General features: G+C 40.9%; 1 protein-coding gene across 3 annotated transcripts in view; it reads right to left on the bottom strand.

Moving 5' to 3' along the window:
• KAT6B (lysine acetyltransferase 6B) overlaps positions 1–15,609 on the bottom strand; it is a 104,311-nt gene that overhangs the window by 57,031 nt on the left and 31,671 nt on the right. The window contains exons 6-9 of one of the 3 annotated variants that reach the window (XM_063307674.1): positions 8,996–9,927; positions 8,000–8,121; positions 7,088–7,203; positions 5,960–6,101 (exon numbers count right to left, since the gene is read on the bottom strand). In XM_063307674.1, coding sequence (XP_063163744.1) covers positions 5,960–6,101; positions 7,088–7,203; positions 8,000–8,121; positions 8,996–9,927 — 1,312 coding nt within the window. The remainder of the gene's footprint in view (positions 1–5,959; positions 6,102–7,087; positions 7,204–7,999; positions 8,122–8,995; positions 9,928–15,609) is intronic. The other 2 variants (XM_063307672.1, XM_063307673.1) reach the window with 2 other exon arrangements.

The raw sequence follows: 15,609 nt of genomic DNA, 5'->3' as shown, positions 1-15,609 counted from the left end.
TATAATGAAAAGTCTCTTCTTTGACTGTCAAGGAGTAATTCAAGAGGAAGTATATATTAGCATGCACATTTAAAATTTCATATCCTCCAGATGCTTTGGAGAACTCTCATAAGCCTTAGCAAGCAAGTCAGGCCAGTACAGAAACCATCCAACCCCAAGTCTTTTCAGTGTCTAGTCAAGTGTGCCTTGAATGCTGTAAACTGTAGGAAATTCTCTCACTGGACTTCTTATAGCATAGCTAGCTCTGAACTACCAATGCACAAGAGGGCTATCATCAGGACTGCATGCTGGCAATAGATCTGGCCGATAGTAAGCAAGGGCACCTGATTCCTGTTCATCCAGCAGGTTCCCAGAGAAAAGAGAGGTTATTCTTACCAAAGTTCTGAGCTAACAGACCTTTACAGAGGATTTCAGAAATTAGGCTGAAGATCCTATGAAGGTACAAAAATATGTCTGTATCTAACCTGTGGAGAAGCCTTCCTCAACCTGGGCCCATTTGTTATTATGATTCAGGAGCTCAGACCCATGACCTTGCAGGCTTCCAGCTCACGTGGGAATCTTTGCATACAGGTGAAGGCTCCCTGCTGAAGAGCATCCTGCTTTCTCTTCAGTAACATCTCCAATTTGACTTGGAGGGAGAAGGGGCTTCTCCTACTGAACTGAACCTGGGAATTTATTGTCTGAGAAGGGCTAGCTCCTCCAGGGTAATCAGTTGAGGGCAACATGGAGAGCTGGTTGAAGCAAGCAGTGAGACCCACTTCTCTCTCTCCCAGTCAGCAGGCTGTGGAGAAGAGACAATTATCAGAGGTATGAACTCTCCCTTGCACAAGGGCTTTAAAATCCTCTTTAAATAAATCTGAGGATTACACGTTGCCCATCCCACCAGAAGCTAGCAGGCCAGCCACCATCTCATTTTTTCACTGTTTTATTTCACTGAAAGATGAGCCCATCAATTGTACAAAGGATGTCAATGAACATGTAGGCTGATGCCAGTTTAAAAAATGACCATTACATTCATTTTCAAATCACATGCCACTTCTCAGCATGGGGTAGCTTACTTAAAAATAAATAAGTAACAGCTCACAATTCATATCAATGAACTGATTTGGAAGCCAAGAAAGGAATTGTGCTACAAAAACATAACAGCAGCAGAAGTCTTTTTTTCTGACAGGTTAAATTCCATGAGAAATTTTGCTACAACACAACATGCATTTAAACAGAAGTTATCATTTAATGACTAGATTTCTAAACCACTGTAATCAGTGTCTCTTGGCAGTATACAAAGAGAATTACAAAATATATGGACCTAACATATCCACAGTAGATTACAACATTTAAAACAATAACTCAGAACCTAAACATATACAGTACATGGGGCATTCCCTCAAATTAAATTAAGCAAGTCCTCCAGAAGAGACTTTTTTATCCCTTGCTTTCAGAAGAACAATAATGTCAGGGCTAATCCAGCTTCTTGAGGGAGGCTGTTCCATAAAAGATAGATGTGGCTTTGGACTGCTGTACCATTTTAACAGAGACACTGAGCTACTGTATTTATACTGTGTTTTGTATTTGGTATTTAACTCATTTCTTAAAATCTGATGAATGAAATATTTACATGGGACTGTTATACAAAAATGGTATGGCATAAAATAGGATAGTTATACCTATTAATGGGCAGGCTACTCCAGGAATTTTTTTACTTCTTGAACCAATATGTTATGTAAACGCATGTTCACGAATAACCATGTTGATAAGGGCTTAAAAATGCTTTCAGTTAGATCTTTGCTTTGAGTGAGCATAACATTTCTCTTTTAGGCTTGGAAAATAGTTCATCTATGAGTGAACTAATCTCTGGCCACTTAAGAAACCCTCATCTTGTTTAGACAGAGATGAGAGTTTGGACAACTACTTGTCACAGCTATTTATGAATGAAAGCTTAGGACATTACTCTTCACAAATTTCAAAATATGGCATAGCCTTTTCATTCTTAATTGTTTACTGTCTGATCATGGGTTTTGTGTTGAGGTACAGAAATCCTTAAAGTGAAATAAATGCAGAGGTATATACACGTGCTTTATAACATCTAGAAACATAACTCGCAAGTATGAAGGATCAATCTTTTGCAAACCTCCTCATGGTTTCCTGAAAGATTTATAATTTTTATTGGATGTGTTGATGTCACTAGCAGTTCCCATTCACTCTGGGGACATCAGAGACAAAGCAGACTAAATTACCTAATTTTCATCCACAGCAAAGAACAAGTTACACACCTGCAGTAATTACGCATGAGTTCCATCAATATGTAGTCTTAGTAGAATATACTTCAACATAATTATTAAAAATTATTTCCATTCCGGACATATTGTCATAAAAACGCTGTGTTTCAGAATGGAAAATTGTATCAGTATACTCACCAAATGGCTGATATTCCTGAAACTTTTCTATTCCTTGAATTACTGCATGAAATAAATGTTTCCAGACTCTCATGAACAATGACCATTTCAGCAATAAAAATATGGGCCCGAACTGCATGCTGTTCATTACCACTAACTTTTATAATGTTTCTTTTATAAGCAACAATAACACTGGGGAAATGTTGTATTTTGTGTACATCAAATGTATGTGTGTGCCTTCAAGTCAGACTTGACTCTGGGCGACTGTCTGGACTAGTCCCTGCAGTTTTCTTGGCAAGATTTTTTGGAAGTGATTTGCCCTTGCCTTCTTCCTAGGGCTGAGAGAGAGTGACTGGCCCAAGGTCACCCAGCTGGATTCACACCTAAGGTGAAACTAGAACTCCCGGTCTCCCGGTCTCTAGCCTGGTGCCTTAACCACACCAAACTGGCTCTTTTAAATACCTGCATCATTAGAGCAGAACTGCAGCATTAGGAAATCTCTTCCATGGACTTAATATTATTTACATTCTACAGCACATTACCATTTAGTCTGTATATACAGTAGAAACAACTTTTTTTTAAGTGAATCATGAAATAAGACAGCCAGCTCTTTGATATATGTAGGTACCCATCCTTGGATAAGCAACATTATGCGAAGTGCAGAAAAGGAGTAAGAAAATAGTAAGCGAGAACACAAGATAAGGAGATATAGCTGTATCTAGACCATACCTCTCCATATAAATCTACATTTGGAAATCATCCTTGCTTCAATAATGACCATATGTGATGCTTACACTGCCTTTTGTTCTTCTCATTTCTTACCCATTTTTTTCAGGATTTCATCAATTCCATCCAATCACATCTTTCTTGATCCTCCCCTTCCTCTCAACTCATTCACTCTTCTTTTATATTATAGACTACAATTAAATAATGTTTCTTGTTCATCTATTCATCACAATCCCTATCAACTAATTTGTGACCATCGTTTGTTTTACAGATATTATTCTGAAAACACTGAGCCGCCTCCTCTCGTCGTCTTCTTTCTCCATTCATCTCCCAAGGGGTTTAATATCCACAAGATGCATAATTGCTCAGACCAGGGTAAACCACTTGGTGTCCTCCAGATGTTTTGGGCCATGCTTGCTGGGTTTGATGGAAATTGAAATCCAAAACATCTGAAGGACACCAAGCTGCCTATCTTTGACCCATATCATGTCATATAGAACATATTCCTGACATGTTTCTATGGTATCCATCATGTTTCATTTATCCATTCTGTGATATTATTTTCTAAAGTTGGATTAACATTCTTGTATATGATCTACTAAAAAATTTCCAGCAATGAACTCATAACAAATTTCTGGCATTGTATTCTCAAGCTATTTTGTCTTAATTAGATAAATGAGGCCCCACTTAGCACTATAAACAGTTGACAGGGCAGTGAGTCTCTAGACTCAATGTCCTGGCAACATCTTTACAGTCTGGATGAAGTTCATCAGATTTCCACCACTGTCCTACAGATTCTCCACAAATTTTGGTTTGTACTGTACTAATGCCTAGGTTTTAAAAGTTACTTTTAAACCACTTTTCATTTAAGGCTAGTACTAAAAATGTTTATCTTCACTTACTTTCCTTCCACACTGCAAAACATTCAATTAACCTTGAAATAGCTTTCATACTTCCACAGAGAACACTGGATGGTTGATTGCTAGCCATTACTGCAACTTATGCATCTGTAGATGCTACTGTTATACGTTCCCATATGTGTATCAAGGGCACAAGCAATTCTTTTCATGGGTCATACAAGCCAACCATTTCAAGATGCCACCCACCTGCCCAAATTTAATGGAATTTTAACCAGTTAAAGATACAGCATTTTTAATTATAATTTGCAGTGTTTTTATAATATAAACCTTCTCTTCTTTGAGACAGACATCATCAGCTTTTACATTCCTTTTCTTCACGTATGACTGAATCAGTTCATAACTTTCAGAGCCGCAACTGTTCTTCCCTGTTTCAGTCCTTTCCTATCCAAAAACTAGCTTAAGCCATGCTGAGAAGAAAAGGTAGCATCCTTTAACATCTTTGTCATCTTAGGAGTAACTGCCAAAGTAGGGTACCTGCCAAATACACCAGTGCTGGTAACTCATTTTCAAAGTTCTTTCTGGGTGTTGGCTGGCATACTACAAACCAAGAACCAAACCAGAGAGATTATCATCTGCAAACAATTCTCCTGAGGATGGAACACAGCTGCTTTGCGCAACTTGCCAAGAAACTGAGTTACAAATGGTGAAGACCCTGTTCAAATCTTGACTGCCATGAATGGTTTACATGTTCTTAGGCAAACGACTCTCCCTCTTTTAATTATAGATCTCCTGCTCTTATCTGCAATAGGGGAAATCATAATACTTTCTTACCTTCTAACAGGAGTCTCCAAGCTTTACGTGCAGTGGGAATATTTAAAATGTTACAAGCATGTTATGGGAACATCCAGAAAATAACTGTCATTTACTACCCATTTATTCCCTAGGCAAACTAGGGAGCAGCTTTTCCCTCTCTATTCTCACAGTATGCTCTATTTGAGGGGCATGTAAATCATCCAGACGGATGCTTCCTCAGTATGCTCACTCTTCTCTCAAAACCTTGAAGTGCTACAGCCACTTGGAGCTACTTCATGGACCTTCGGTTCATGCACACATGTTGAAGCAAAGGCTTTGCTGTTTCATTTGTTGGCCCTCCCAGCATAAGGGTCTTCTGGGTATGCACAGGCAGGCTCAGAAGACCTCAGGAGAGTCTCAAAGCAGCCATGTTGTGCCTTCAAAAGTCACAGACTTGATACTCCAAGCAGTGGGCTCAGAGGGGTACTCTGGTTAGGCTCAGTCTTACTCTCTACCAATTCATTTTACCTTCTGCCTTTTGTCTGGCAGACAGGTAAACTAAACTTTCGAACAAAACACTGCTGCGCCCACACATGGTTATCAGGGAGGGTGTGTGTGCAGGCAAATGATGACATGTGATAGAAGACACTGTCATGCACATGTTGTGACTTATGTACTAACACAAGCATGTAGTCACATCTGCATGATGACATCATTGAACGTGTGTCATCATTTTGGCGACATTGTAGTTTGTGACAGGTGACCCTGCACTTAGTCATAATTTTATTTCCACGGAATGCCTCTGAGTCATTGTGGAGGTCAGAGGCATTCTTAGTTCTGTCTCAACTGAGAGAGGTTAAATTAAACATCTCAAATAAAATCAGGAACCCTGATGGGCATCATGCTGGCAAACACACTGGTGCTCACAGACATCATGTTGAAACCCAGGACTTACTGAATTATACTGTAAGTATTGCAAGTCAACAGTGAATGTGAAGTATCTGAAGACCTGGAAAGATTAAAAATTACAATATAACATGTAGCTACACAATAAATCTAATAGGACAAATCATTAGACTCTAATAATCAGAGGAAAACTCAGCTCAAAAATATTTAATACATATTTGCTACATTTTTGCTCTTCAACCAGCACACTGTACTTACGGAGGACAATGGAATACTACCTACCTCAAACACCGAAAGGTCCTTCCTCCTGTAGATCTCATTGGCTGGAGGATGAAACCAGCCACACTTCTTTGCGTGCCTTAGCAAGATATTTTTACTTTTCATGTATTTAAGACAGAATTCACACAAGAAAAGCTTTGATAGTCTGTTGAAGTTTAAAATCAGAGTATCAGTATCAAATGTTTTATTATTTAAACAAATTATATTCACCTTTATTTCTTCCAGATGAATTAAAGAGACAAAAAGAACAATTAAAACAGATATTCTGCCATACCAGGAATTAAACAAGCTCCTTACATTTAATAATAGTTCAACCTCACATCCCCTTATAAATATTATATTAGTTCAATTGGAGCCCATCATCCCTAGTAAAGAAGAAATGGTGCATATTTTGTCAAGTGATAGTAGTGGAACCACATTTTTGATACCTATTGTTTTGAGGGGGAGAATCAAGCTCATTTTTTTTAGTTATGTTCAGTGACAGTATATGAGCTAGAAAAAAAAGTTGTGACAATATACGAGCTAGAAAAGAAAGTTGTCTACAGTTTTAGACAACAGACTTTTATAGTACCAAATTCAACTTTCACCTGGCATTTGAATCTGAGAGGTCTTGTAAATGGTAGCAATTATTTTAGGTGCCATGGGATGACACTGAATGCATAGTTGAAGGGTTTATATTTTCTTTGCATCCTCTGTAGTCCTCACTTAATGACCATTCATTTAGTGACAGTTCAGACTTACAACGGTGCTAAAAAAATGACTTACAACCAGTGCTCACACTTACGACTGTCACGTCCCCGCAGTCACATGATCATGATTTGGGCGCTAGGCAACTGGTTCACATATGTGACTGTCGTAGCATTCTGTGGTCACGTGATCATCATTTTCAACCTTCCCGGCTGGCTTCTGACAAGCAAAATCAATGGGGAACCACACGATTTGCTTAACGACCACATGGTTCACTTAACAACCGCAGTGATTCGCTTAATGACTGTCACAAAAAATGTTGTAAAATCAGGTTGGATTTGCTTAATGACTGCTTTGCTTAGCAACTGAAATTCCAATCTCAATTGGGTTGAAGCGAGGACTACCTGTATATTACATATGTATGTATAGGGACAGTCCTCTTACCTTGCATATTCCTGTGGATAAGGTGAGGAGTACCAAGTCTGGATCTCATATTTTCCAAATTCTATCACAGAAGGGTAACGTCCATTTACTTCTCCACCATTTTTACAACCTATCTTCTATTAATGACAGTTTTTAAAAAATGTATCAGTGTACAACAGCTATTCCTTTTCTGCCACCACATTTCAGTCCCAGACATTTTTCTCTTATTAAAGACAGGTTGCTACTAGAGGTTGGGATAGTGAATTTAAAAATGGCGGCAGTCACACGAATAGAAAATATGACATCTCCACACATATCCATAAAGCAAGGATTGAGAGCAAATGTTTAGTCCAACCAAACGCTTAAAGCGTACTGTAGCTGCTCAGCAAGGCTACATAGCCCTAGAAATAACTTTTTCTCTTTAAAAGTATCTTAGCTTGTTCTAATTTTCTTACTCAAGCTCAGATTAGGAAAAAGAAAATGGAACTGAAAATATGACAGTGCAAAGGATAAGTCATCTTGATTCAGGATAATCGGGATAATTTTAAGATGAGAGAACAAAAGCTGTTATAGACAAAACAGCTACTTAAAAAGGAAGAAAAATCCTTGAAAATTGGGCATGGAGCATATCAGCGCAAAGAGAAACAGCTGGTATTTAAAGAACAGAATATTTCTTAGCCGGGGAACAAACTCATCCCCGACAAAATTCCTGTCAATATTATATTCATGTTTACATCTCTGAAATCAGAACGCAGAAGACAAAAATTAAAGAGTAAAATCGCCCAGTTTTGAGACATTTTTAAAATCACGTAGAATTACCTAGTTTTTAACAAAAGAAATACAAACCCTATGTTAAATTATAAGCAGAATCAAGCAATTAAAATTACTACTGTTCACTAGCAGCTTGTACCTGACACCTGCCCCCCCCCTTACCTCCATTGCAAGTTCCTGGGCCTGTTTAAACATGTTCAAATCTTCTTCTGTAACAATGTTCTTGCTCCCCACCACAAACAGATCTGAATTTTCTTGTTTGATGCTTATTTTGATTTCTGTACCTGTTGTTTAAAACCAGCAGAGAATTTCTTCACCAACATGATGGCAAGAAGTGCCTTAAACTAACAGAAAGGAACTCCCGTTCCTCTTCCTGGGCAGTTACAGCTTTAAAGCCCTTGAATCTTCCACTGAGATGGTAAATATAACTATTTTAAGTGCCTTGACAATTAAGAATACTGTGCAAGTATTTAAAAGATGCTGCCAAGGTCATCTTTAACATCTGTTTACACTTATTGTTACACTTTCATACACTTACTATACTTTCATACTATACTTCATACTCATGAAATTCTAAATATAAAACTGCATCATACAATTGTGATTTATTCTAGCAAATTTTTCAAGCATTAACCTACTATTAAAAGAATATCAAAAGTAGATTAGAAATAGAGGAATACAGATATTTTTTTTCATAAAGAAAAGATGTGTAAAAAAGACAGAAGGAATAAATTTCACAGTAGTACAGATTCAGCGTTGTGTAGCAGGATGGCATTTTTCATGGAAAAGCAATGGAAGAGAGGGAGATGAAATGCTGAAATGGTGAGTCTAACATATGCCAACAGGACCTTAAACACAGAAAGGGCAAGGAACACGACGAAATGGCTGCCAATGTGCTACCACAAAAAGCATCAGCAACATCATGAAGAGATGCAGACACGAAGGTCACGGTGCATACATAACTGACAAACAAGATGAGAGAGTATTAGTTGGAAAAGCACTTGGCAGGTTTAGCCAGCGTTAGTTACAAGGTCAGTGCTCACTGCTTTGATATAAGAGCGAAGTAAGAACAAGAACAAGTGAAGTCCTAGGTGAAAAAATAAGATTTTGGATCTGGACGGGACGCAGGTTGAGTTGGCGCTTGGACCTGTTGCTTACCATCATCCTGATCAGGCTTAATTCTTCCGTCTGCCAAGCTCCCCTTCCCTGGTGAGGGGGTCCCCATCTGAGGGGTCACTTTATACTTTAATCTGCCTAGAATCATGCGCTTTTTAAGGAAAGTTGTCTGCTTGAAGTGAGCAACTGCTTTAAAAGCATGTCCTCTAGACACACCCCACCCTGTGGTGGTGGAAGGAGGAACCAGCCTACTGCTAATCTCTTTCTTTCCATAGGAAGCAGTATTAGACTTGGGTGTGGAGGAGAGTGCTGCTTCACGATGTAAACGCTTGGGCGGGGCATAACATGGCTGCCCCTTTTGGCGAGACTGTCCCTGAGCGGCATAAATATGAGAAAGTCCATCAAAAAGTCCCTTTAGCTGACTGTGATTAGGAAGGCTGCTAAAGGAGAGTGTGCTTGACTGACTGGAGGAACTCTGGGGAGAACCAGAAGAGATGGAGGTGCTGGATTTTTGTGAACTAGGGCTCTGACCAGAGATGGGGGCTGGGGGTGGAAGTGAAGAAGGTTTTAGTTTTTGTGTGGTACCTGTAGCCAACACATGAGAAGTACAGGAGTGTTTCTGAGAGGCCATTTTCCTTGGACGATAATGCTTTGAAAAGTCTATTATTTCACCTCGTGATCTGCGACCATCGGGTGATGGTGTAAAAAACTTAGTAAGGCCATCAATGAGCCCTTGGGTTTTCTTGTTAACGTTAAGGGTAGCGGCAGGTATGTAGGTGGAGGTGATGGTGGTGATTTTGGTGGCGGTGGCACCAGGCCAGGTGAGGTCTGTAACAGCCAATCTGCTGCTTGAATCCTTCACAGATGCAGCATGACCAGATGAAGGTGTGGTACAGACTTTAGTCTTTTGACCCCTACCAGGTGACCCCCTTCCTGGGAATGCATTCTTGGATCCTTCAGCACTGGTAACAGACCTAGCAAAGAAATGTGAAGGAAAAGGAGAACAGTAAGTGCAAACAATCAATATTCTGTACATGGGTGTCCACAAAACCATCTCACTTCCACAAAAACAACAAAAGCAGGCTCATGCTACAAGCTCACTCCTTTGGGGTAGGTCACCGTAGACCAGTGTTTCTCAATCTTGGCCACTTGAAGATGTGTGGACTTCAACTCCCAGAATTCCCCAGCCAGCACATCTTCAAGTGGCCAAGGTTGAGGAACACTGCAGTAGACCTACTAAGGGGAGGAGCTTGCACTGCAAGAGTACAATAATGCTTTCATCATTCTGCAGATGCCAACTGCATATAAAATAAATCATGTACTTCAGTTACCCAATGTACTTCAATAAATTAAACACTGCTGGTAAAGCCTCATTAAAATAGGTTTCCCTTGACATTAAGTCCAGTCGTGTCCGACTCTAGGGGGCGGTGCTCATCTCTGTTTCAAAGCCGAAGAGCCAGTGTTTGTCCGTAGACACTTCGCATGTGTCATGTTCACCGTTTCAATGTGCATTGTACATCGTAACATTTCGCATGTCAACTTAGGTTGCTGATGCGTGTTCTGTTTGGGAGGGGTCTGCGAACTCCTTCTGCTGGGTTTGTTATCTGTCTTCAGGGGAATGGAATGTGTTTGGGTTATCTACTGTGTTCAAGGTTTTCTTCCCAGGAGATCAGTAGAACTCGTTACTAGCACCTGGGGTGGGGAATTTGAAATGGTTGGGCGAGGGGAGGGATTACGTTTGCACCGAGGGTTTTTAGTTTGTATTTGGCGTGCTTTTGTTCATTCTCAGCTTTATGTAATGATTGCCTATCCTAACATACTCAGACTCACAAGCAAGAGCTTAATAATATCTGATTTATTAAAGAATAGTGTGCAAATACAAAGAAAGCTGAGAATGAGCAAAAGCGCGCCAAATACAAACTAAAAACCCTCGGTGCAAACGTAATCCCTCCCCTCGCCCAACCGTTTCAAATGCCCCACCCCAGGTGCTGGTAACGAGTTCTGCTGATCTCCTGGGAAGAAAACCTTGAACACAGTAGATAACCCAAACACATTCCATTCCCCTGAAGACAGATAACAAACCCAGCAGAAGGAGTTCGCAGACCCCTCCCAAACAGAACACGCATCAGCAACCTAAGTTGACATGCGAAACGTTACGATGTACAATGCACATTGAAATGGTGAACATGACATAATCAAAGGGCAAAATTTTCTCTGAACTGGATTTGCGGGAAGCCTATTTCCGCATCCGCATACGAGAGGGGGATGAGTGGAAGACTGCTTTTAATTGTCCATTGAGTTCTTTCCAGTACTAAGTCCTACCTTTTGGGTTGGCGGGAGCACCCGGGGTGTTTATGCAACTGATTAATGAGGTGTTACATGACCATTTGTTCCAAGGGGTACTGGTGTATCTAGATGATGTTTTGATTTACACGGAGACTGACGAAGAGCACGAACGCCTCATTAGGCAGGTGCTCAGCAAGCTTAGGAGTGCCAAACTTTATGCCAAACTTTCAAAATGTGCGTTTCACAAGACTCGACTTGACTATCTGGGGTATAGGATATCTGACAAGGGCATTGAGATGGACCCCGTTAAAATTCAAGTGATATTGGGGTGGGAACGCCCACGTACCAGGAGGCAACTACAAAGTTTTCTCGGATTTAGCAATTATTATCGCCAGTTTATCCAGGGGTTCGCTGAAATTGCCTTGCCCCTTACTGATTTGTTACATACCAAGGGGTTGGGAGACACACGCAAAGTGAAGAACCCGGGGGCAGTACTCAATTGGACACCTGAGTGCCAGGCAGCTTTCGAAAAACTTAAAAGCCTTTTCACTGCTGAACCCATTTTGCAGCACCCCGATCCCACTCAACCCTTTGTGGTTCAAGTAAATGCTTCTAATTTTTCAATTGGGGCGCTTTTGCTGCAAAAAGATTCTGACAATCACCTGAAGCCTTGTGCATATTTGTCCAGGAAGTTTTCTGAGACCGAACGGAGGTGGCATGTTTGGGAGAAGGAGGCTTTTGCAGTTAAGGCAGCTTTAGAAGCGTGGTGCCACCTCTTAGAGGGGGCTAAATGTCCTTTTGAAGTTTGGACTGACCATAAGAATTTAGAAGCGCTCCGCACCCCCTGGAGACTCAGTCCTAAACAGATTCGCTGGGCTCAATTTTTCAGTCGTTTCGATTTCCAGCTGAAGTTTATTCCGGGTAAGAAAAACTTTCTTGCTGATGCTCTCTCACGGTTACACCAAGATTCTGTCCATGCCACTGAGATCGTGGGTACTGTGTGGATGGAGCCACAGCTGGGTCTACAGGCTGTAACGCGCAGCCAAACCCGGGCACAGCTGCCTCCGGCCCCGGTTGCACCGGCAGGGAGGAGGACACAGATTCCCCCTCAATTGCAACAACAGTTTCTCCAGACACTGAAATCTGATACTTGGTTGCAGGCGAACAGAGACAATGTTTCCTTTGACGGTGGTTTAGCTTGGAAGCAAAACCGCCTCTATGTGCCTGAACAGTTGCGGGCTGAAATTCTAACCCATTCTCATGATGATAAGGTGGCTGGGCACTTTGGGTTTGTGAAAACGTTGCACCTGGTTAGGCGCCAGTTTTGGTGGCCCACTCTGAGGTGCGATGTGAAAGACTATGTCGCTTCCTGTCCTGTGTGTGCCATGTCAAAATGAAAAGGGGGTAAAAAGCAAGGGCTCCTGCAGCCAGTGGCGAGCCCATCCTGCCCGTGGGAGGAGATTTCTATGGATTTTATTGTTGACCTTCCTCCCAGCCAGAAGAAGACAGTAATTTGGGTAGTCAAGGATTATTTTTCCAAGCAAGCCCATTTCATTCCATGTGCTTCTATTCCTTCTGCCCCACAATTGCCACGCCTTTTCCTAATTTCTACCAGCTCCACGGTAGCCCCTCCCATTTGGTCACGGACCGCGGGACACAGTTCACTTCCCAATTTTGGAAATCATTTTTGAAATTGATTGGCACCAAGCAGGCATTGTCCACTGTTTCACATCCTGAGACTGACGGATCTACGGAGGTTTTAAATTCGACCCTTGAACAATTTTTAAGGGCATTTATAAACTACCAACAGGACAATTGGGTTGATTTGCTCCCTTTTGTGAGGTGGCTTACAACAATGCAGTCCATCAGAGCATGGGGCACACCCCTTTTCGTGTAGTTTCGGGATGGGACTTTGTGCCCATTCCTGAGCTGCCACAACCTCCTGCCCAGCCCTGTTCGGCTTCTGATTGGGCTGCTCAACTGGCTGATTCATGGCCGGTGATTCAGCAGGCTTTGGCTGATGCCCAGTCTGCTTACAAATTGCACGCGGACAAGCGAAGGGATGTTCAGCCTGATTTTAAAGTTGGTGATCAGGTGTACCTTTCCACCAAGTTCATAAAGTCCCCACAGCCATCTCGAAATTTGTTGGCCCTTTCCCCATTATTGGCATTGTAAATTCGGTCACTTTTAAGTTGGATTTACCTCACAATCTGAAACGTTTGCATCCTGTTTTTCATTGCAGCTTGCTCAAGCCTGTCAACCACTCTTCTCATTGGCATGCCCAACCTCCCCCCGCTGCTCCGATCATGATTGATGGGCAGCAGCATTTTGAAGTGAAGGACATCCTTGATTCCCGCAGGCTTCGTGGCACACTTCAGTACCTTATCCGCTGGAAGCACTTCACACATCCTGAGTGGGTGTCTGCTCGCAATGTAACGCTCCTGTTTTAGTTAGGCGCTTTCATCTAGCTTACCCTTTGAAGCCTGCTCCTTGATGTTTTGACTTTGTTTTGGGGGGGCGGTATGTCATGTTCACCGTTTCAATGTGCATTGTACATCGTAACATTTCGCATGTCAACTTAGGTTGCTGATGCGTGTTCTGTTTGGGAGGGGTCTGCGAACTCCTTCTGCTGGGTTTGTTATCTGTCTTCAGGGGAATGGAATGTGTTTGGGTTATCTACTGTGTTCAAGGTTTTCTTCCCAGGAGATCAGCAGAACTCGTTACCAGCACCTGGGGTGGGGAATTTGAAACGGTTGGGCGAGGGGAGGGATTACGTTTGCACCGAGGGTTTTTAGTTTGTATTTGGCACGCTTTTGTTCATTCTCAGCTTTCTTTGTATTTGCACACTATTCTTTAATAAATCAGATATTATTAAGCTCTTGCTTGTGAGTCTGAGTATGTTAGGATAGGCAATCATTACACCATGGTCATGTGGCCGGCATGACTAAATGGAACGCCGTTGCCTGCCCGCCAAAGCGGTGCCTATTAATCTACTCACATTGGCATGTTTTCGAACTGCTAGGTTGGCAGGACTCATTAAAATAGTTCCCTACTATTTCAGAACAAAAATCTTCATTGGATTGTATACTAAGCTAATTTTATTTTTAAAACTGATTTATTTTTATTTATTTTGATGATGATAATGATGATATAATAATCATCAATCTTGAAGTAAATATTGTTAGACCCATCAGAGTTTTTGAAAGAAATACAAAAAGCAAAGATTGTGAAGCATTCTGTATATTAAGGTGCTGTAAATCCACACAGAGGTAACACACTCTCACTGCACATAAATTCAGGGTCACTAGCAAAAACCACAAGATGCCTTCCCTTCCAATATTCTCTGTTGCTTCTTAAAAACAGTTAAGCGCTTTCCTAGAGTAGACATTAATCACAGTTAAATTACATCAGATTCAAGCTACGCTTTTACATCAACTGAAATCTCAAAATGGCTTCTCTTTCTGGAATAATTCTAGAGTTGTACCCAAGTCATTTCATAGCAAGAAAACTAATAAGAAACAATCAAAGGGGGAAATAGGTGATAAAAAGGGACAACACCTAACACCCTGTGGAAATGAGAAACTCCCCTGAAAAAACTGCCTTATCTGTTATTGCAGTTTAAGAAAAAAACTCAGTACATAAACTTTCATCCAATCCCATGAAACATGTTTAGAGAGCCATTGTTCTGAGAGCAGAGAAGTCGGTTCTTCTTAACAGAGTGACAGAACGTTCTCTCATAGATTCTGCACAGATGCCAAACCTATATGACACAAAGTCAGTCAGTTCAAGTAAACAATGTTCTTTCCTCAGAAGGTCAAAGTGTTCCGCCAGATTCTGAATTAAAGAAGGGATAGAGTAGCATTCCTAAAGGCATATCCTGATTTGATAACCACGATTAGCAATTTACAGACCCAATACAATGTACAATTAATATACTTTACCCAGCATAATATGCAATTAATACAGTTTAACCTCACTAATAAGAATGGTTTCACTGACTGTATAGGAGGCTGCATCTGGGCAATAAAATTCCAGCCTTGGGAGCACAGTTACAACTACAGTATGCATCCAGAGGGTCATGACAGTTAAGCTTCAAGTCAGTTTATTCTATTAAGGCAACAACTTTAAAAACAAAATTCCAACAATATACTGTAGAGGAAGACAACACCCCAAATGTAGCATGCTCTCATATAATACTGTATAGATGCTTACTTACAAAAATACCACTTTTATATTAGCCATAAAATGCTACTTAAAGTAAATTAGTTTCTAAAGAAGAATCTTGTTCTGAATACCATTAAGAGCAAAATGCAAACACAGTAATTTATTTTTTAACTGCAAAAAGTGTGCAAGCCTAGCAAAAAGTTACA

This window comes from Candoia aspera, chromosome 6, assembly GCF_035149785.1.
Source record: "Candoia aspera isolate rCanAsp1 chromosome 6, rCanAsp1.hap2, whole genome shotgun sequence".
NCBI classification, from domain to species: Eukaryota; Metazoa; Chordata; class Lepidosauria; order Squamata; family Boidae; genus Candoia; species Candoia aspera.
This window is presented reverse-complemented; position numbering and strand designations above follow the sequence as displayed.